Here is a 21,127-nt window from a genome sequence, read left to right on the forward strand (position 1 = left end):
GAATTCTTGAAAGCGAGATCCTTAACGAGAATGTTGTGGTTTTACAAATATTCACCTCAGTGTCTCGCTGTCTAATCTATAATTAAATCTTTCTTCATAAATGCAAATATCCACTGTTTATTGAGGATCTATTTGGAAGACATTTTGTTCTAAAGAGCGTAATTGGACACGAGCATTGAAGCGTAGACCTCCCAAAAGGAATCGTGACAGCAAAAATATAATTCAATTTTCTGGAGTTATTAACTCAATATTTGAAGGGCTGTTGGCTTATATCAGCCTTTTCATCCATATATAATTGATACCACTTTGTGAGATTAAAAGAAGCTTTTTTCTATCCATTGGGCGTGTGTGGTTGTTAAGTTTTATTAAATGTTGCACAAAACAATGATTTTTCAGGTGAAAATGTTAAGTTTTCAAAATGCTATTACGTAAGGGACTTGAAAATCTGCCATCCCATTTCATATTGTTCCACAGCACCTAATTTATCATCTAATTTCCTAATTATCGTATTATTCAAACAGCACAACATCCCTGCGAATCGGTGAAGTGTGGTGTGCGTGAGTTATGCACGTTGGACGTACACGGTGTAGCTGTGTGTGGGTGCGGTCCAGACTGCGAGGAGGTGATGAGGCCGGTCTGCGGGACCGATGGCCGGACCTATGATAACCCGTGTCTGCTTGACCGAGCCGCTTGTCTGGAGAACAGGGACATACGTGTTGCGTATATGGGAGCTTGCGGTAAGTTTTGATTGGGAAGTGATGTGAAAATTATTCATCGACTTATATCAAGATTTTTGACCAGACCTTTGATTTTTCTTTATGGAAGAGAATAAAAATTGATAGCATTGAAATAAATTTTCTTATCAAACTTTACGTTTTGTCACGCATTACCGCCGGAACAAAAGGGGTAATGCACACTATCTATTCAGACGGTTTTGCAAAGCACAAATAAATGAATGAATTTAAAATTAAAAATAACGGTTTTGCGCTGCTGACACATCGAATCATTCCTTATACCTATTCCTATACAAATATAAGTATCTCATTTCTAATCAGATTCTCATTAAACACACTTCTTAGTAAATACAATTTTTAATGACCAGTGTTCTTCTAGGTATCGAAAATCCCTGCGCATTAGCAACATGTCCCTGGGGCGGCGCGTGCATCGCCCGCGGCGGGTCCGCGCAATGCTCTTGCCCTGTGTGCGACTCCAGCCTCGCGCCCGTGTGTGCGTCTGACCACAACACGTATGGAAGCGAGTGCAAGATGCGCATGCATGCTTGTCAAGCCGGCATGGGCGAGCATGACCTGAAAGTGCTGTATAATGGAACGTGCTGTAAGTAATTTCGATAAATTGAAGTAGATCATATTATATTGTGTGTATTTATTTATCGGATTATTTGTAAGCATATAATTTTGAAATAAAGTGACAGACTGATGTAAAAGCTCATAATTAAAATAACAATATAAAAAAAAATAATAACATTTTCAGTAAAACCTAAAATTCGACTTTAACTAAAATTCAGTAGTTCTAATTTTCTCTAGACTTATTAAATTCTCCACAATTATTCTAAAAACCAATATGGTTTAATATTTATCATCCACTGATTGCAAAATTATCTTGATTCAAAAGAGTTCAATGCCACGAGCTTAGATGAATATCAAAATAACTTTGAAATTTCATTTAAAACTAAATGAACTTAGATTAAAGCATAAATTGATTGAATACTATCTTATAGTTAATACTGGCAGTCCGTGCTTTTATTTTAATTGAACGGCAAATATTTTCCACGTTATTTTGCAAGTACTCCGATGAATTTTAAAAGCCCGTGCTATGAATCCTCCATAAATCTATAAACAGCAGTATAAAAGCTTGATAACGATTTAAATGACTCGATTTCCTCATCGTGGTATTTAACGGGAGTAAAATATTTTCTTTACCCATTCGGGTTTAAGCCCCGCCTGCCCGCGGTGAATTTAAAAGTAAAGATGAAATCAATTATAAAATTCCCTCGCAAGAAAAATCGCTATCAATTTCCCGTGATGAAAGTCTTCGTCTTTTATAAAGTTGTCAATAAAAGGCGCACAAGATTCCTTTGGCGTAAAAATACTTTTATAAAGAGAGAGCTTGTTTTTTAATATCGGCAAGATCTATCTACCTTTCTATGGAATATTATACTTCAATCTTGCATAATGAGTTTCCGATCCATATTATTACTATCAGCTACATAATAAAATCAATTTGTAAGTCTCATTTATTACGTGATTCATTATATTGTTTGTATGCTAAGAAAGGATTTTGTTAATAATGAGCAAAGTGATTAAGTGACTGAGGGATTGACTTAAATTATTTACTTAGTGAGCTCGTCTAGGTTATACAAATAAGACATGATTACTTCAATCATGCATAATGATTTCCCGATGTATAAGTATCAGCTAAATAATAAAATCAATTTGTGAGTCTCATTTACTACATGGTGCATCATTTTGTATGTAGGTATGTTAAGAGAGGATTTCTTTTGTATTTAGCAAAATAGGATTAAGCCTATCTAAGTATTTGGTGAATTCAAAGAGGCTCACACAAAACCTACCCTTATAGGGAATTCAATTGCCAATTTATTTTACATAGAGGGTCCGTTGATTAGTAGCGCGAAATCCATCAGCTTCTGTGCTCATTGAAATGACAATTAGAGATTAAAACAGATCCAGTGAATAATGGAAAGACACGGATTAATGGGCGGAGACAAAGGATTAATTTTACATCATCTTATTGGTTATTGAATCAATATTGGACGACGCTATCCTGTAATAGCTTTCATATTTTAATGAAATCTCTTTCAGAGAGTTACTCTTAACTACTTTGAAAGTGATGTTCGAAGACGTTCGGTAATAAGAATATTGATATTTGATCGTTAATAGACTTTCAAGTTAGATTTCACTGCGATATCGTTAGGATTTATCTTTTCTGCAACTTTAAGCAGGGATAGGATTATAATAAGCTGATATCTAGCATCTTCTTTGTTTGCATTTTAAACTATCGTAAACTAAAGGCTTTGTTTAGTGAACAATATTATCTATGTGAAGAAATTCAAAATATTATCAAATCATTATCGAGATAAACTTTCGTATACATATTAGTAATGCTTTACAATACTTTGCTCTACCTCTATAATTTACTATTATTACACGCATTACTTTTCTTCCAAAGCATCTGTATACATTCTTACTCCCGATATAACACGATTTAGGCATCCATAATACTTTTTGTGCAGTAACATGTGCGGACATCGTATGCCAAGGAGGGGGGAGCTGCGAGGTGGGCGATTCCGGCCGGCCTGTATGCCGATGTAACCACAACTGTACGGAGGCTCAGGTAAACTTTTTACGGTCTATTTTTTCGGCTTTGTTGTGTATTTTCGATCCATGGATGTATGGCCTGTATCTACATATAGGTAAATATTGGGTTTGTATGGTAAAAGAGTGGATGGTATGACTTTTGGTGTTTGTGATTCTTGGCCTGGTTGTAAACAAGAAATAATGTCCTTATACTAATCCAGTGAATGTAAGAAATTACATTCAAATTGAAGTAAATAATTATTGTTAAAATGTAAAGTAGAGGCGCTTTGATGCGGTCAGTAACCTACAACATAATTATATTTTCCATCGTATGAAAAATGAATAATATCTACCTACTCAAATAATGATTTTATAGGACTCTATAATTCGGGGCATGACAATTATGGAACAATTAAATGTATATTTTACCATTTTAGAGTTAGTTTAGATGTTGTTAAATAATTTATATCGAACTTAATATAATAACTTTGATCTAAATACATTCAAATATCAATTTTAAAATTTGCATCAAATTTAAGGCTTTCATCGGAAGGAAATATCCAAACCACCAATTTACTGATAGACATTTTACATGACATTTATTACGGCATTGCGTGACGATGTTTCCTAATAGACAAATTGTGAGACAAATATACGGGGTTCATTTGTAGGATTGATTATATTGTTTACTATTTTACGTAGAATAAATATAAATAAGCAATTTTTATGTAAGAAAAAATGCGTAAAAGAAAAACACACTCTTATACATGTTCATAGGTGATATGTTTTTATATTTAAGCTTCTATTCCTATACCTCTATATAAATACATAATGTAATCCACACTAATGTATGTCAATATTTTTACATGAAGTGTTTGATTCGTGAGATTTGTTTCTTGTTAGATGCTTTGATATTCAATCCTTGAAAATAACCTGAAACAATCTTAAAATAGGTATTTAATTTTATCAAAAGAAGTAAAATGTTATTTATATTTTCACAAGCAATTTCTATAGTGATTCTATTCTTGCATAGCGTTAGCCGTACAAAAACTATCGATTATTGTAATCTCGCGTGCCTTATAAAACTAAATATACGTGGTGGGAAGTTTATAGGTTCATTATCTATTAAATAATCGACCTACAAAATTCGCTGTTTCCTTTATACACTTATTTCTATTGTGGTTAATAGGGTATTATAGCACAATATTTCGGTAGGTTGAATTTTATGGAAGTTTTTGTGACCCTATAAGCTTACTCCAGTTATGTTATACATAGTTATAAGTAAGTAATACTTTAACACATAATATATTAAAATTTTGTTTTATATGTGAAATTGAAAAATAAGAATCTAATTACAAACATAAACAAAAAAAGCTGAAGAATCATTGCTTTAATAAGGCTTTAACTATTTTAAGTTTAGAAAAATTTCTACAGTATACAGTATCTGCAATATGCATTCAATAATTTCCTAACCTTATTGCGTTTTTTCTTATTTAACAATACATTTTAAATCTTTCCGCTCTCTATTCACGTCATAGTTGTAAGCTCAACAAAGCTTCTTAAATGGACTTACCTTATAGTTCCGAGCTAATATTTGACGAGTTGGCGAACAAAGCGCCTTTTATTTGATAGAAATAGGAACAATAAAGCCACAATTTATCTTTGGCGCCAGGAATCGGATGTTGTATGCGGAACGGATGGACAAACGTACCCGTCGCAGTGTGAGCTGGACTCGACGGCGTGTCACGACCAGAGCGCCCTGCGGCTGGCTTATAACGGAGGTTGCGGTGAGTTCTTGCTTCTAATTAATTTATTTAATGAGAGCCTAAATTGACCAGACTATAATGAGAATAACCGCATTATAGTCTGGTCAATTTAGATATTTGACTACAAAAATTCACCCCCCACACAAAGTTGTTCAAAACTCAATCGTAAATGAATTCTAAAAGATTTGTCTATCGATTCGATATCTGGAGGAAAAGCTACCTTTTCTCAAGATTTACAGTAAAACGGTAAGTTTTCATAAAATGAGTTCATACAAAAATTGAAGATCAGTTTATTATCTATAAAAAATTCTAAGTATTTTTTTCCTAAGAGCCACTGTTTCTGAGACGTAACGATTCATTAAGTGGGAATAACTATTCCCAAATTAAAATTGAACAAATAGAACTCTATTTGTTACAATATGCACATGTTTCCAAGCCATCTTCGAGATAGCGTGTCCGTAAAACGTTTTAAGACTGTTTTGTTCTCTTGCATGTATAACTTGTAGTGGTCAGACCGTAGAGTGCTCCAATGTTGAATTTATTAACTCTTTCTTATTTTTTTGGTATTATCTAGTTATATAATGACACATACATGAAAGAAGCGCATGCTCTAAGGATCGAGCTAAACTCATCGACGATGTTCATACATCCTGTCTTGGCAATGACTGATTGTTTTACTTTTATTTCACCATAATTCAGTTTGCATCTAAATTATTGTTATACACAATGAATTTACTGAGGAAAATGTAGTAATTGAAATCAGTATCGGCTTATATATTCCCAACTCTGAATACGTTGATGCAGGTCTACTCAAATTTTAATACTATTCGTCTGTAGATACAAATGGACGACATGTATAAATTATTACCGTAAGGTGATCTATATTAAATTTCAATCTGCATGACGGTAATGTTGAAATAAATTAATAATTCAATAATACGCGTTGTAGGTATTAGGTTCCTACAAGAATTGTTTATGTATTTTGAAATGAATTTATACGATATGTACCTATATTGGAATATGCGGAGCATATATTTGAACATTATTATTGAAAGAATTTCGTATCTATGCTTGTATGAATTTTGGGATAGACTGTAACATACAAATTACACAAATTTTACCTGAGGAAGCCTGATTAAGTTTAGATAGCTGAATTAAGGCTGAATTATTATCTCTCAAATACAAAAAAAAAATCTCTTTTATGTAAAACATTGAAATCTTGTGATAATTATTCGCAGAACGAATAAGCTAATAGTAAACAATGGATAAGTTGTATTATGTAGGCGAAATTTGTAAGAAGATAAACTAAACTATCGTTTCAGTAGCTTTAGTTCAAAAGAAAAATAAGTACCTATGAAATCATTTCCTTTATACTATAAAACTATCCCCATCAAAGGCTATCACGTCCGAGCATTGTAATGATGTAATCTTAGATAAGCAATTCAGCTATTCACGTCAAACTAGAGCCAATAATGTACGCTCGGTTACACTTCGACTGTATAGAACGCCGGTAAATCCTAATAATAATAATACATGGGCCATAATGCTATTGCTGATGGAAATTATGCCTGTACTATTGAAATGTATTGATTTATTGTTTGGCTTACCTTCTATGTTGATTCATGCAACGTTTGTTATGAATTGACAGTCCCTTCCCACGTTTACTTTAATTATTTTACTCATTCGCAAGAAAGGTAAATATGTAATACAATTTTATTTCCTAAGTAATATTCTTGAATTTTCTTTCCTCAGTTGTCAATTTACGTTTAAAAGTCAACGATGTCTTACGTATTGAAAATAATAGTCAATTATACTGAAATTAAAGCCAACGTGTAATTACTTTCTGGTAGGAAGTGTAGGCCTTTTTTAATATACAATAGGTAGTTCATACTCTAGTGGTACTAGAAATGATTTTAAGAGCACAATACAGCTTTGCGTCTGGTATATCGTCGTTAATCTCTAATTGTTGGAAAAAATGGCTCGGAAAAACTCAATGGCGTAATTAATTAAGGCCTTACTTTTATTTCTTTTACGCTGGGAATTATTTAAAGACAACTTATTATTATTAGACAAATTATTTAAAACATGAAGTATTTTTTTCTTTTATTTTGATAATATTATTTAGTCAGCAATTATTCATTTGAATCGTTTTAAGATAATGACATATTTTGTTACCGCATAACAATTGTTGAGAAATAATACTTATTAAAACTCAATTAATATACTAGAATACTTGTACATGTTAATTTCTCTACACGTTTATTACAAGCAAAGAAAATGAAACTACAGAGGCATTTAGGAACAACACGAAATTAAAGTGTCGTTACATGTATCAATTAGGGTAAATTTCCGTCATTATTTATCAATTAAAGCCATTTAACGTTTTCAATATGGTAAATTATATACTGTGTACTAAATTTCACTATAAAAATTTCTTTGTAAGGTTTTTTATTATTATTGGCTATTGTAATTTTTGTATTTTAAATGTAAGCATAACCATAAAAGGTATTGTTTTGAATAAAACAATATCGTGAGCATCCAACCTAATGTTGAAGTTATCTGGGTCCTCAGACGGAATTTCGAAACTTTTTAATTACCCGAAATACTTCTGAAATCTTTTTCCTCTTCAGAGATGCAAAACAAGTAATTTTTAATTCTTGGCAATATTTTTTGCGGCGGGGTAATCGACCGCTTTCACAAGGATTCATTTTGCACGAAAGTAGCAAACAATCGTTATTAAATTTTCACGGTCTCTTCCCCCATTCCTCATTCCGGAAAACAGAAAATCTAAACATGTCTGGGGTAAGAATGGAAACAATATAACGAGGAAAACGCTGTTACATCCCGCTTTTTATAGTAATTGTGTAGTGTTGCTTATGTAACGTTTTTTTCTCTTTTAATAGCGCTTTGTGAGGGGGTTCAGTGCTCTTTTGGGGCGCATTGCATAGCAGGGGAGTGTGTTTGTCCAACTGATTGCACGGGGGCCCCTCACGAGCCCGTATGCGGGAGCACCATGCAGACTTATTCCAATGAATGTGAACTACAAAAAGCTGCGTGTGGGGTACCACCACCTACAAAACTGCATGTCATCTTCTATGGCGATTGCAAAGATCGACTCGCCGTGGTACCACCAATAGCTATGAGTAAGTAAACTTTTAAAATACTGACCTACTTATCGCAATAACTAATATCTAAATTACTAACAACATAACTAATACCTTCCCTACATAGCAAAAACTTTACGTAAACACAATATTTACTATCGGATCGCCATCAACCTCGGTTGTTAGCAGTAATTCCAATAAAGCGATCCGCCCGCCGTCCTAGATCAATTAACTAACTTTCCGCTTTATCGCTTGACTAACACGCAAATATTTGCATTATATGGCTAGCTACGACCGCGATGACTACGACTGAAGCTGAACAAGACTCTACGGATTCTCTGGGAGCGACGGAGTTGGGTGGCACGACTAGTTCGACAGCTTGCAGAGACATCCGTTGTGATTTCGACGCCAGCTGCGAGATTGGTCTCGATGGCTATCCGCGTTGTTCCTGCCTTTTCGAATGTCCGACTGAGGATGAATATTTTCCGGTCTGTGCCTCCGATTTTCGGCTTTATCCAAGTTTGTGTGCGATGCGGAAAGAGGGCTGCCAGAAACAATTAGAACTAAGATTGCGACCGTTGGATTTATGTAAAGGTTTGGATTAATTATTGCTACGTTATATTTTATTTATAACTCATATTATTAACTGTACTAATACGATACTAACGCAAAACTTTTTCAACACTATTAGATAGGTAGTATAATTTAAGGAAATAATATTCAAAATCAAAATATGAAATTAATTTAAATATTATTAGAATTCTATATCTAAGCTCATCTATAAACAGATAGTACAACTTCTAAATATAGGTATGGAAGTTCGACCATGCGGGAACAACAAGGCGATGGTTGACTTGTCCACGGGTCTGGAAATAGACTGCGGCAACGGACCTCACCGGCAGGACTGTCCCGCGGGAAGCTACTGTCACATCACGCTCACTGCTGCAAGGTGCTGTCCGAAAAGTGAGTTACTTGTTCTATAACTCCACGATACAAATAATTTTTGAGAAATGTATAAGAAATCTTTTTCTTTCAAGTGAATAAATATTACTAGAATGCAACATTTATGATTATGCTTAAAATAAGGCGAAATTCTCACGGTGTAAATTAAATATTCTAAAACATTAACATTTGCGCATTTTAAATAACGACACAAAAAGCGTATTCTCATGGGCACAGCAGAATATTTCGGACGTTGTACTGAATACGTGATGATTTCATACAAAAATATGAAACATTTTTAAATGTGAATGAATAATTACGGCTCCGTCATTCCATTTACATATTCATAAAACACTAAATTTGTCGAGCTTACAACTACTTTGTGTTGAACAACGTTGCAAGATACTGCGACCGTCGAGTAAATTGGATAAAATCACGCACGCCGTAACAGCTTTGAGTCACTTATTCTGGTGTTATAAAATGCACTTTAGTAAATGTCGCGTGGAGGGCGTCTTTATTCATAGCTTGCATTTGTATGCAGATGACGTGAAGCAGGGGGAAGATAAGAAGAACTTGCATTGTTCGGAGAGTTCGTTCGGTTGTTGTTCTGATGGCACGACGGCGGCGTCGGGCTCGAATGAGGAGGGGTGTCCGGTTAGCTCGAGCTGCGGTTGCAATAGGCTGGGGTCGGTGACAGATCGCTGCGATGATAGCGGTCAGTGTGCGTGTCGGCCGGGGGTGGGCGGCCTCAAGTGCGATAGATGCGAACCCGGCTACTGGGGACTGCCGAGGATAGGCTCTGGGCACACTGGATGCATTCGTAAGTAGTCATTACATCTCGTTAAACTTAGAATAGCACTCGATCCTCTACTATCTGTCAATATTATTAATGAGATCTTAATGAAACAGCATTGATCTTTTTTTTACCTTGAATTCAGTATCTTACAAAACATTAAAGGTGGGTGATATTTCTACTACATATTATTATCTCTATTAGCATGTGGTTGTTCAGCGTTTGGTTCGGTTCGAGAAGACTGTGAACAAATGACAGGGCGATGCGTTTGCCGGCCCGGAGTGCAGGGACAGAAGTGCACTGTGTGCGCCGACCACAGACGGCGACTTGGACCTAATGGCTGCTCGGACCGTAAGTTCTTAATTATATCACACTAGCCGTTTGCTCTGGCTTCTTTCGAGATGAACTGGGATAAAATATAGGATAAAATATCACTCGTGAATAGCTTTCTTTTAGACAAATAATGTTCATGATCAGATATGTACTTCCGAGGATTACCTACTACAAACATACAAAGTTAGAAACACTATTTCAATATTAAATTAAGAATATTGCAAAATGTAATTTAAGACTATACACCAGACAAAGGATAAGAGAAATTCGAAATATTTTATAAATTAAGTAATTTTTAATGTTTAATATAACGTTAAGCGGAAAATTTTAATCATAAAAAGAAGAAGATACAAAAATCTCCTCGTCTCGAATTAAAAGCTATGCACTCTGTTCACGTAGATAATATTATGTAGACATACATGTGAGCATGCAGCTGAGCATAATTAGTGGGAAAATTACTAGCTAGGTGGGAAAACTACTGCTGCATAAGAGGAAATAAAAATGTATAAAGTTCTCTTGAAACCAAACATTTCTTTATTCAATGCGACTTCTTTAGTACTTTTCAATCGTCAGAATGAAAAGGAAATTATTAACCAACGATTTGGAAAGCAGTTCAATAGTTTTCTTGTTATATAAATAAAAACTTTTAACAGTTTAGTGGGAACTTGTTTTACTTGTGAAAAGGAAAATTAATCAATGAAATAGACATAAAATGCAACTAGCGTCTAAATACGATGCGGGATTATAAATAGTCCGGGATACGTCGCCCATTTTTGCAAGTGATTACTATCAAGCTAATTTTTCGTGAGTAGCTTTATTTTTATGAGATGCCCAATAATTTCATGTACAAAACTCTCGATTGTGGTAGCTACCAGAGGAAACAAGGATAAAAAATTTTGATTTGATGGTTCTCAAATATTAATTACTAACTGAATGTTTTTTTTTTGTTCAATCTCAAGATAATTATCTAAATTATTCGAAAAAATATTTGTCCTACAAAATCTATGGTTTGGTCAAAGAGTCCCCCTTTCCAATGTGTATCGATAACGAAGTCATCATAAATGATTACTAACCAGCTGATTTTTTTATTTTAACTTATTTAATACTTAAATAATTCAACAGACATATTGTCCTACAAATTGCGTAATAAATATTTGAGAACCGTCAAATCAAAATTTTTTATCCTTGTTACCTCTGTAAGCTACCACAATCGAGAGTTTCGTACATGAAATTATTGGGCATCTCATCAAAATAAAGCTACTCACGAAAAATTAGCTTGATAGTAATCACTTGCAAAAATGGGCGATGTATCCCGGACTAAAAACTAATGGTTGGATAGACATGTTATTTAATAGTTATTATCGTATCGTATCTCTTCTCGATCAAAAGAAATACTTGTTATAAGTATTTTATTGTGACAGCTTCAAACCTTCCTTTTGACATGACATTGATTGATGGAAAATTTACCGCATCGTATAACGACACATCTGTTTAATGCCCATTATAGCGTTTACTTTTTATAAGAATTATAATAACATTCAATAAATTTAAACGATATATTCCCATTTTCTTCATATTTGCTGTTCATCGCTGTCTTTAATTATTAATCTAAATGCTTATTTCATGTCACACGTTCAAGAGATATTACATCTTGATAATGCTTGAAAACATTAAAATGGATTAAGAAAGTTGTTATTACTACTTCAATATTGTTTTTATTCGACAATGCTGTAAGCTTTTGTGTTATTTGTATTATTTAGCAGCTATAAATACTGTGAGCTAACAGAAGGCTTAACTTAAGAAAGTATAACATGAAGCCAGAGCAACTTCATGCAAACAATCCTTAATAGTTTACTTTGCCGTAAAGGAAATGTTTTCTTAAGAGTTGCGTATCTTGGCTGAAATTCCAAAGTATCAGACGTTTAATCGCCGGCTCGTTGTGGACTAACGTGTAAATAACACGATACAATTTCACGGTCTTAATTAAAAGACATGCCTCTCGCAGCTCGTAAGTATACGATAGGACCTACATTACATGCCTTTTATTTAAACGATGTACTTAACATTCCGGTATGTTGGAAACATGTAGGGCGTAGTACATGTTCATTTGTTCAGTGAAAGATAGGTTAAGGTGAAAAATAAATAAAAAAAAACCCGAAAAGCATATAATATTAAAAAGAGAAAAAAAAATTATAACCACGTAATTACAAACAAAACTTCCTTGGAATAATTGTGTTACCTCTATATTATTAGTAGTATTCGATAACATACAAACACATACTAAAATAAATTAAACAAGGAAACGTTCTTAACACTACAGATAATTGTTTCACAGAAGTTTATTAATTGGACCAATTTTCAATAGCTCAATTAAAACAGACAAGGGAGATTTATTTATCATTTTCCTGTACTGTTATAAGTATTTTAATTCAATACATGCTACGAGAACATAACGATCTAGGTACGGTAGTTAATTTAGATCAAACTTTTAGTGATAATATATCGTAAAAAGAATAAATGAATGCGAAGGTTTTTTTACGGTATTCCTTCTAAAGTCAGCTCGTTCATGTGTATCTTTTTAATTTGTTTTATAGCTGAAAGCCTTAGCGTAGCGGAATCCTGTAGCGAGTTGTCTTGTTACTTTGGAGCTGTGTGCACCGAGAGGACGGGAGGGGCGCTTTGCGAGTGTGCCGCCGCGCCCTGCCCTGATAGCGATCTGAATATGCTGGTAAGTTGATATTAGCATAACGGCTAAGGTAAGGAGATAAGGTTCATTATCGAATAGTGGAAGAGGTGTTTGTAGCACTTTCAAATGTATGTGATTAAACGATTTAACTTAAAGCATTCAACTTTTCCTATGATGTCCAGATCCAAGTGTAAAAAAGGCTGTTTGTTCGATTTATTATAGAATTATGAACTTATTATATTATAGGAAAATGTTTTAGTGCCTACCAACTAAATTTAATAATAAGAAATATCCATTATTTAATCGTCCTAGCCATTAACTGAAAGCCATAAAGCCTGAAATTCTTTAAGAGTTAAATATCTTTACCGTTAAGTAGAACGTTAATGGCGCAATTAAAGCGGAAAGGTTTTTAAGAAACAATACAGGAAAATGAGGTTGAAACTTTTATTAACAGTTTTATGAAACATTTTATGTAGCACATCAATTTATTCTTTGTATTCGCCAAACGAAACACGAAATGGCTATCTGTCAATACGTTTAGGATTGGCTATTGCAGCGACTGTTATATCGACGGACGATAAACTATGCACATATTGTATTGGAAATGTGATTTAAGCGATAGAAGCTATTTTTGCAGGCTTTTACACTTCAATATAGAAGCCTAGTATTAATCCACAATCCGCACTATTTACAATTGCTTTATGCCCCGTTAAACAAACTTTTATAATATTAGGTATGTGGAAGTGACGGGAAAACGTACGAATCGGAATGTCATCTCAAACTACAAGCGTGCAGAACGCAAGAGGATATAGTTGTGCAAGCGTTTGGGCCGTGCAAATTATCAGAAATACCAGGCACAGCAGGACCTCCGAGACCATCTTCACCAATACAATTCACACAGCAAGACGATGGCGCAGCATCAAAATCTACGAGACATCTTCTAAACCCCTATAATAAATACGATTGGACGAGAAAAGAAACCCCCAGTGACTTTGACAGTATCCTTTCCGGACAGAGGACTAAAGGTGAGTTATATAAGCTTATTTTTGGAGCATTTTTAAATTAATCTTTCCTGCCATAGTGCAAAGCTATAAGCATTTTCAATAAACTTTATAAGCCATAATTCTAAGCGTAAACGCTGACATTTAGATGTTATAAAATTTTGTCGTATTGGAAGCAAGATTTAGGTCGCAGGTGGGACCAGTTCAATTTTTAGGTCATATGAATTTAGGTCTTCTTTGAAAAATTTTGTTTCTTATACAATACATTACAGTGGTACGAGTATTTTATTTGTTATGGACACACATGTTGTGCGGTCGTATTTACGTAAGGCATATTTTAGATGCTCATTTCTAGTTTATCTTTTATTTATTTTTCTTCATGAAATATATAAAGGATCGTTTTCAGCTTAATGATAGATGTGGATGATATTTATAAGAGATTATTTATCTATTGCAATGTGTTTATTAATTTTATTTATTGTTTGTAATTACTGTTTATTATTTTAACATCATCGATATTATCATTCATATCACCTATTAATTAGAATAATATATGAACAAGTGTCCTTAAAAGCTGAAATAATCCGATTAGAATCGTCACGTTTTCCAGAACTCGGCTAAATATTTAATTTTCATTTGGCACTTATAAAGATCCAATATAATTTATTTCAATACAGCAGTTTATCTGGCAACGGGCCGTTTTTACCCTTTTATCTTCAATCCGCTTTGACATCAAATTAATGAACTCTCAACAAATTAATCTTGGATCATGCAGCTCTTTAACTGGTTGAAAGTGACCTGGTATCATCGGAAAGTTTTTGTTAATTTAGTTACATCTCAATTCATCCTAATAACATAATTTTGTTGAGATTACAGTTGGCCAAGTTGTGAGTTGTTTGCCCTTGTCATTCCATGACAACGTCCCTCGTAACTTTGTTAACGATTTATCTTACTTATTCCTTATTATTAATATTGTTAGTTGCCACGCGTCTGTTTCATTATATCTGATAAATGAAAGTTTAGTACTCTTGTCTTTCCTTATCATTATTATTAATGGGAATGATATTTAAACGATTCATTGTTTTGGTAACTAAGATTTTATCTGACGTTAATTAATGTTCAGCTCAAAATTTCGTAAACAATGTTATGGATTTATAAATTTATGTTGACCAATTATAAGTTTTTCTGGGTTAAAGTCATGTTAAAGTACTGCATTCGTTAGAAAACTTTCTGAAGTGTTTCTAAAAGTAATTTCAATCAGTACTGAAATATAGTAAATAAAACAAAGATATAGAATTAAACATAGGAGCCTGTTTTTCATTTAAGCTAAAATTAACCTAGTTGGTTTTATTACTTAGTACCTAGAATGAATAATATTTTAAACCTATTAAAATGTGAATGATCAAATGATGTAAAAAAATAGGTACACATAAATTAGCACAAGAATTTACGTCAATACCCCATGATAAAATATACAAGAAGAATTTCCTTACATTTATTACAAAGAAATGGACTGCATTTTACACTATTATTTAATTTCCGAAATGAATGTAGGTTCGCAAACAGCAACAACGGCCACAGTAGGGGCGGTGGGTGCGTTGCTCGGTGATCTCTGTACACAAGACTCGGATTGTACCGCATTGCCGGGCGCACATTGCGCGCGGGGTGGCTGCGTGTGCCGCCCCGGTTACATACCCACTACGCATCGGAAGGCTTGTATTGGTAAGTGTTCGTAATACGTGTATCTATAGTAAAGGGGCTTTAAGATAAATGACAATGTAAGCTTCGTTTGTACTCGTCGTTTAACCGTACAGAAAATTTATATTTCGGTTTGATATTAAAATATTTAAATCTACAACAGGAATTTATATAAATTTTTGAGTTAAATTTAAAACCAATGTATGACTATATATAAATTCTTGTTTTATAAACGTGTTAAATTAACTGCTTGTTTATTTTTCTTTCACTCGATCCAATTAAAATTCATATTTTTAAACATAATGTTACGTTTACGAGCGTAATTTGAATATTTAATAAGGTTGAGTGCTGGAACAGTTTAATAAATGTTAATTCTACCGGATTATGAAATACGGTTGCGCTAATTACACGCAGTTCATGTCTTAAGTGTTATTCCAGAACAATCGACCCAAGAAACAACCGAGGAGTATAGTGCGTGCTTATCAGAACCCTGTACCAATCAAGGCACTTGTATTGACCTGCCTGGTTCGACGTACGCCTGTGTGTGCTCTGACCATTACACTGGTATCAATTGCGAAACAATAGCCAAAGATGAATCTCATATCCCTTACATAGAGACCCCGTCTTTCGACGGATCATCGTATATACGTCTGAAACCATTGAAGGCTTACCATAAGTTGAATATTGACATTGAGTTTAAGGCATTTTCTGAGAACGGAGTTATATTGTACAATCAGCAGAAATCCGACGGTACGGGGGATTTTGTTTCGCTCGCTCTAGTGAACGGATACTTGGAGTTCAGGTACTTTATTGATTTATTGAATAACCCACTTCACTTTTGTTATATCCATACATATAATATTTTCTTAATAAACTTCACGGAAACGCTTCGTAAGAAAATATCCAAAACTTACGTCTGAGTTATATTAAGTTTGCAACTATACAGTAATATTTTTATATTAGATACAACCTCGGAAATGGAGCGATCGTACTAACATCACTAGAAAAGATATCTTTGAATGAATATCATAAAGTGTCGGCAAAGAGATATCACAGGGATGGAATTTTATCAGTTGACAATTTTGAAGATGTAGCAGGTCAATCGAGAGGAAATTTGAAAGCTTTGGACCTTGCTGACGATGCGTATATTGGCAGTGTACCAACGAATTATTCACGGTAAAATATAAAAGTTTTTAAGTTTATTTAAATAACATACTATATTATAAACTATGTAAAAAATAACAAAAAAATGACAAGTGTTAAATATAAGTATATCTTTTCTAGGGTATTTGATAATATCGGAACACGAAGCAGTTTTATCGGATGTATTAAATACTTGAGAATAATACGTCATCTACTGACAAAGAAATTGGGTCGTCCAGACTCATTGGTAGTTTCTATAGAAAACGTCCGGGAGTGTCAATCTAATCCCTGTATGAGTATGCCTTGCAAGAACGGCGCCACGTGCCGGCCCGTCGAGGACTCGACGACCGACTATGCGTGTAGCTGCTCTATCGGATTTCAAGGATCCAATTGCGACGATAGATTAGATCCGTGCGAGTCGAATCCTTGCGGGTATGATGAGGGGCTATTGTGTGACATTGGCCCAGATGGAGGACACGTCTGCCGATGTTTATTCGGAGGCGAAATTGGATCCAACGGGAATACTTGCAACAATGGTACTCTCTAGTTCTATTTTTACGTATCTACTCGATTATCTCGACTCGAAAACTGATTGTTAGTATTTTCAGATGTAAATGTTGTCCAAGAATCGTGGTCTCCTCAATTCAATGGGACGAGCTACATCGAGTTAATGCCGCTAGAAGGACTGGGCAAAGCGTTCCGCATTGAAATTTGGTTTTTAACGAACCGATTTTCGGGAATGTTACTCTACACCGGCCAATCCAATAAAGCGAAGGGGGATTTTATAGCTATTAACTTAGTTAATGGATACCTCCAGTTTAGGTACAATTTAGGAAGTGGGATCGCTAATATCACGTAAGTAAAGCTTTGAATTTCGTTGCCGAATTAAATTAAGGGGATTTTCTTGGCTTAATACGACTTGTTCAACTGTTAACCTACTTTGTCGTACTTCTCATCCATACGAATATTAAATGTTTATAGAACTCCGATAAAATAAACTGTTCGCTACTTGTGGCTTTATAACAATGAAGTTACTCGCTAATAAAAAGAAGTACTTATACATTCACGTCACGTACATACTCTTCTTTTTATCTCGCTTCTATTTTAGAATAATATTAAATATCCAAAATAATATTATAATCAGGTCCTAATTTAATAAAAGGCTTTTAATATCCAGTTTAATAAATAAGCTAACAAACTTTACATTGTTAAAGTCAAAGATTGTAAATAAAAAGTTTGACTTACCCTTTTTCACATCAATGATCGGGTAAAATTGCATACAAATCTCCTCGATGCCCTAGCACATCATCCTTTGTACTACAACCTCGATATCCGATGTGACAAAGAAGCGAACAGTGTCAGTTAACCCAATAGCACAAATCCTTGACACCAGGTCGCCGACGCCGATAACCAAAGGTCGTTGGCACCGCGTGCGTGTGTCGCGCGCGGGCCGGCACGGCAGCCTGCAGCTCGACCACCACCCCGTGCAGAGGGGACATTCCGCGCCACCCCTCACACATTTGGAGCTGACGCTGCCACTCTTTATTGGATCGTTGCCGTAAGTCCGATCTAATTACGCTAATGCCTTGTTATATCCTTGATAGTAAGGATGAATACGGTTTGTTGTGTTCTTCTTCCGGGGTTCACATTATAAATAATGTGAAATCACATTAATAAATTAATATAATGGGATTACATATTATTAAAGGTAATTTTATATTCGAAATTAATGTGATATGAATGGGCGCGTTCAAATGAACGTAATATTAAATTATTAATAAATGTTACAATAAAAGTCGGCTTATTATATTAAATCGATTATGCTGTTGAAAGTAAAATAAAATTAAAGAAAAGGTATTTTTATAAAAAAAAAATAGGCATCTAAATATATACAGGCATTATATTATAAAAATAATAGCCACAGAAATTTAAATTAAATATTTGGAAACGCAATCTCTTGAGAGCTCCGCAATTAAAATTGTTTATTTTATTTTTAAACAACTTTCACGAAAAGACGGACGTTCACAAACCTTAACGGATTTTTTAAATACACACTGGATTTCATCACAATATAATTATTTTTCAGTTTTGTATTGTAAGAAAAGAAAATTAAAATAAATGTTATGACATTTTTCCTTTGGTCGTAACGTATTAGAGGAAATTTTTCATCCATTGAAAGGTAAGGGTGTTGACATGAAATCTTTTTTTCAGTTCGTACATTCGTCCTCACAAAATGTCGGGAGTGACCAGCAGTTTTATAGGCGCAATTCAACAGGTTTTCGTGAATGGAAATCCCTTGTCATTATATAGCTTGGATACAGCCAAGTGCAGTGTAGTCCCCGAGGAAGAGAGACTCCCTTGTGCTACGAGCGGGGTCACCAAGTATACCGGCCCGCCTTGCGGGGATGGTAAGCATCTAAACGATATATAACTATGTTAAATTTATTAAAGAGATTTCCATCCAGGATTATATTCATAATACGCTCTGCTTTAGATCCTGTTGAGTTTATAAAAAGGACCGGCGTTGCTTTAATGCTAGGTAAATTGCAAGTTTAATTTTATTGAACAAGTAGTCTGGTTATGAGGAGATTTATTCTATGGATTTAGATTTTTTTAAGTTCTAGTTGAGCTATCATTCTGGTAAATTGTAAAAATGTCATTTTGATGAATTAAAATATACACTTTTGAAAGATATATAAGTAAATAGTTGAAATAGTAACTATATTTTAATCGAAAACCTCATGTATAAATTTGGGTAAGAAGTCATTGTTCTCGTAAAACAAGAGCTATTAAAACGTTGTAATGATGAACAAAATACTACTAGGTCTCACGCCATGCAAGAACAACGGCACATGCATACCTTTATTAAACGAATACAAATGCATGTGCCGCGACGGCTACGAGGGGAGAAACTGCGAGGTACAATTACAAGTAGAGATGTTGAACGATGAAGCGCCTATTAGGTTCGACGGAAATAATTACTACTCGTACAGAAGCCGTGGAGGACGCAGGTAATAATGAACAACGCTCATTTTATAACGCGCCTTTGTAAATGATCACACTTTATGAACGATAATTATAATATAACATCTGAGGGGAATTCTAAAGTGGTATAATCCGCTCTAACAATGAATTCTGATCGTACATATTATGCAAATTTACTTGGGAAATTATATTCTCGCTGTGCTATGTTCGAGATATTTCACAGATGAATCGCTTAGATATTTGTTGTTATATTGTTTCGAAGAAATACTAACGATCACTAACTTAATATTTATTTTCTAGCTTACCCACTAACGTGCTGTTTGGTGAAGGAAATTACGATGTAAGATAGCATACGAAGGATGAATTTGTCGATAATCTAGATATAACTATAAGTACTAATTCTCCACAATAATAGATTAGGTAAATAATTCAATAGATATATAGCACCCTTGTCCCTGTTGTTGGCTATTGTTTCATTGTATTAGTATTTGCAAGTTATGTTTACAAATCTATCCATGCCTATTGGAAGTTTGCTCGCGTAGTTCGCTTCATTAGCCTTTGTAAATTGAGTTGATTTATCAGATCACACTAAAGTGCTAGTACGTGACTTGGTTAGGCTTCGGAATATGCGAAATGCCTCGTCATATTTGAAGTTGGGTGCGATTTGTTAAATTATATTCAAGTCGAAGTTAAAGATCGATTGTCGCTTTCGAGTTTTCAATCGGCTAGAGCGAATAATTTAGGTCATTGGTCTGATTGATGTTTGCATGAATTGCTTTTTATGTGTCTACCTTTTTATAAGTGTAATAAGCTTTCATATTTATATTAATATTGATTTAGTGGTACAACGCTGAAGCATTCCAATTATTATTTTTAATGACAAGGTTCAATGCAAACTTTATTTTTAAACTGGTAATTGCCTTAATTTATTTGCATTTTTTGTATAATTATATCATCATTTGTTTTAAATGCCATTGCTTTAGTTTTAAATGGGCGAAATTCTCTACGGGAGTAATATAAAAGTTAAGCAAAAGTTCCGCATATTTGCATAAAAGCATAAATTCAAAACTGCTGTCGCGTAGACGTGTATTTGTATTGCATATCATTAATTATTTTCATACTATTTGCATAAAAGTTATCTCCATTATGTATTAACATTTTCAATAGTTATCATTTGGAAAAGTGATTTTAATGCAGCTAAAGAATTGAGATGATAATTTATTTTAATTTCGAATGCTTTTATGATTAATTACTGCTTAGGCACGTTTTATCTTTACTTACGTTAAATGCTTTCAGTATATTTTGATTGAATAATTTTACATTGGTGTTTTAAACATACAA

The 21,127-nt window shown here is 34.0% G+C and overlaps 1 protein-coding gene across 1 annotated transcript in view; it reads left to right on the forward strand.

Moving 5' to 3' along the window:
* The window catches only part of LOC149907820 (agrin-like), a 45,562-nt gene that overhangs the window by 21,593 nt on the left and 2,842 nt on the right, over window positions 1-21,127 (forward strand). Inside the window, exons 7-25 of the mRNA XM_090102936.1 lie at window positions 522-737; window positions 1,114-1,335; window positions 3,272-3,372; window positions 5,008-5,122; window positions 8,005-8,244; window positions 8,494-8,799; window positions 9,016-9,168; window positions 9,689-9,967; window positions 10,145-10,291; window positions 12,868-13,001; window positions 13,693-13,984; window positions 15,515-15,682; window positions 16,097-16,460; window positions 16,622-16,834; window positions 16,943-17,337; window positions 17,410-17,656; window positions 18,195-18,359; window positions 19,013-19,209; window positions 19,626-19,812. Coding sequence (XP_089959062.1) covers window positions 522-737; window positions 1,114-1,335; window positions 3,272-3,372; window positions 5,008-5,122; window positions 8,005-8,244; window positions 8,494-8,799; window positions 9,016-9,168; window positions 9,689-9,967; window positions 10,145-10,291; window positions 12,868-13,001; window positions 13,693-13,984; window positions 15,515-15,682; window positions 16,097-16,460; window positions 16,622-16,834; window positions 16,943-17,337; window positions 17,410-17,656; window positions 18,195-18,359; window positions 19,013-19,209; window positions 19,626-19,812 — 4,141 coding nt within the window. The remainder of the gene's footprint in view (window positions 1-521; window positions 738-1,113; window positions 1,336-3,271; window positions 3,373-5,007; window positions 5,123-8,004; window positions 8,245-8,493; window positions 8,800-9,015; window positions 9,169-9,688; window positions 9,968-10,144; window positions 10,292-12,867; window positions 13,002-13,692; window positions 13,985-15,514; window positions 15,683-16,096; window positions 16,461-16,621; window positions 16,835-16,942; window positions 17,338-17,409; window positions 17,657-18,194; window positions 18,360-19,012; window positions 19,210-19,625; window positions 19,813-21,127) is intronic.

Source organism: Colias eurytheme, chromosome 6 (assembly GCF_061535395.1).
Source record: "Colias eurytheme isolate Ceu_HAF_F1 chromosome 6, ilColEury1 Martin Lab GWU primary, whole genome shotgun sequence".
NCBI lineage: Eukaryota > Metazoa > Arthropoda > Insecta > Lepidoptera > Pieridae > Colias > Colias eurytheme.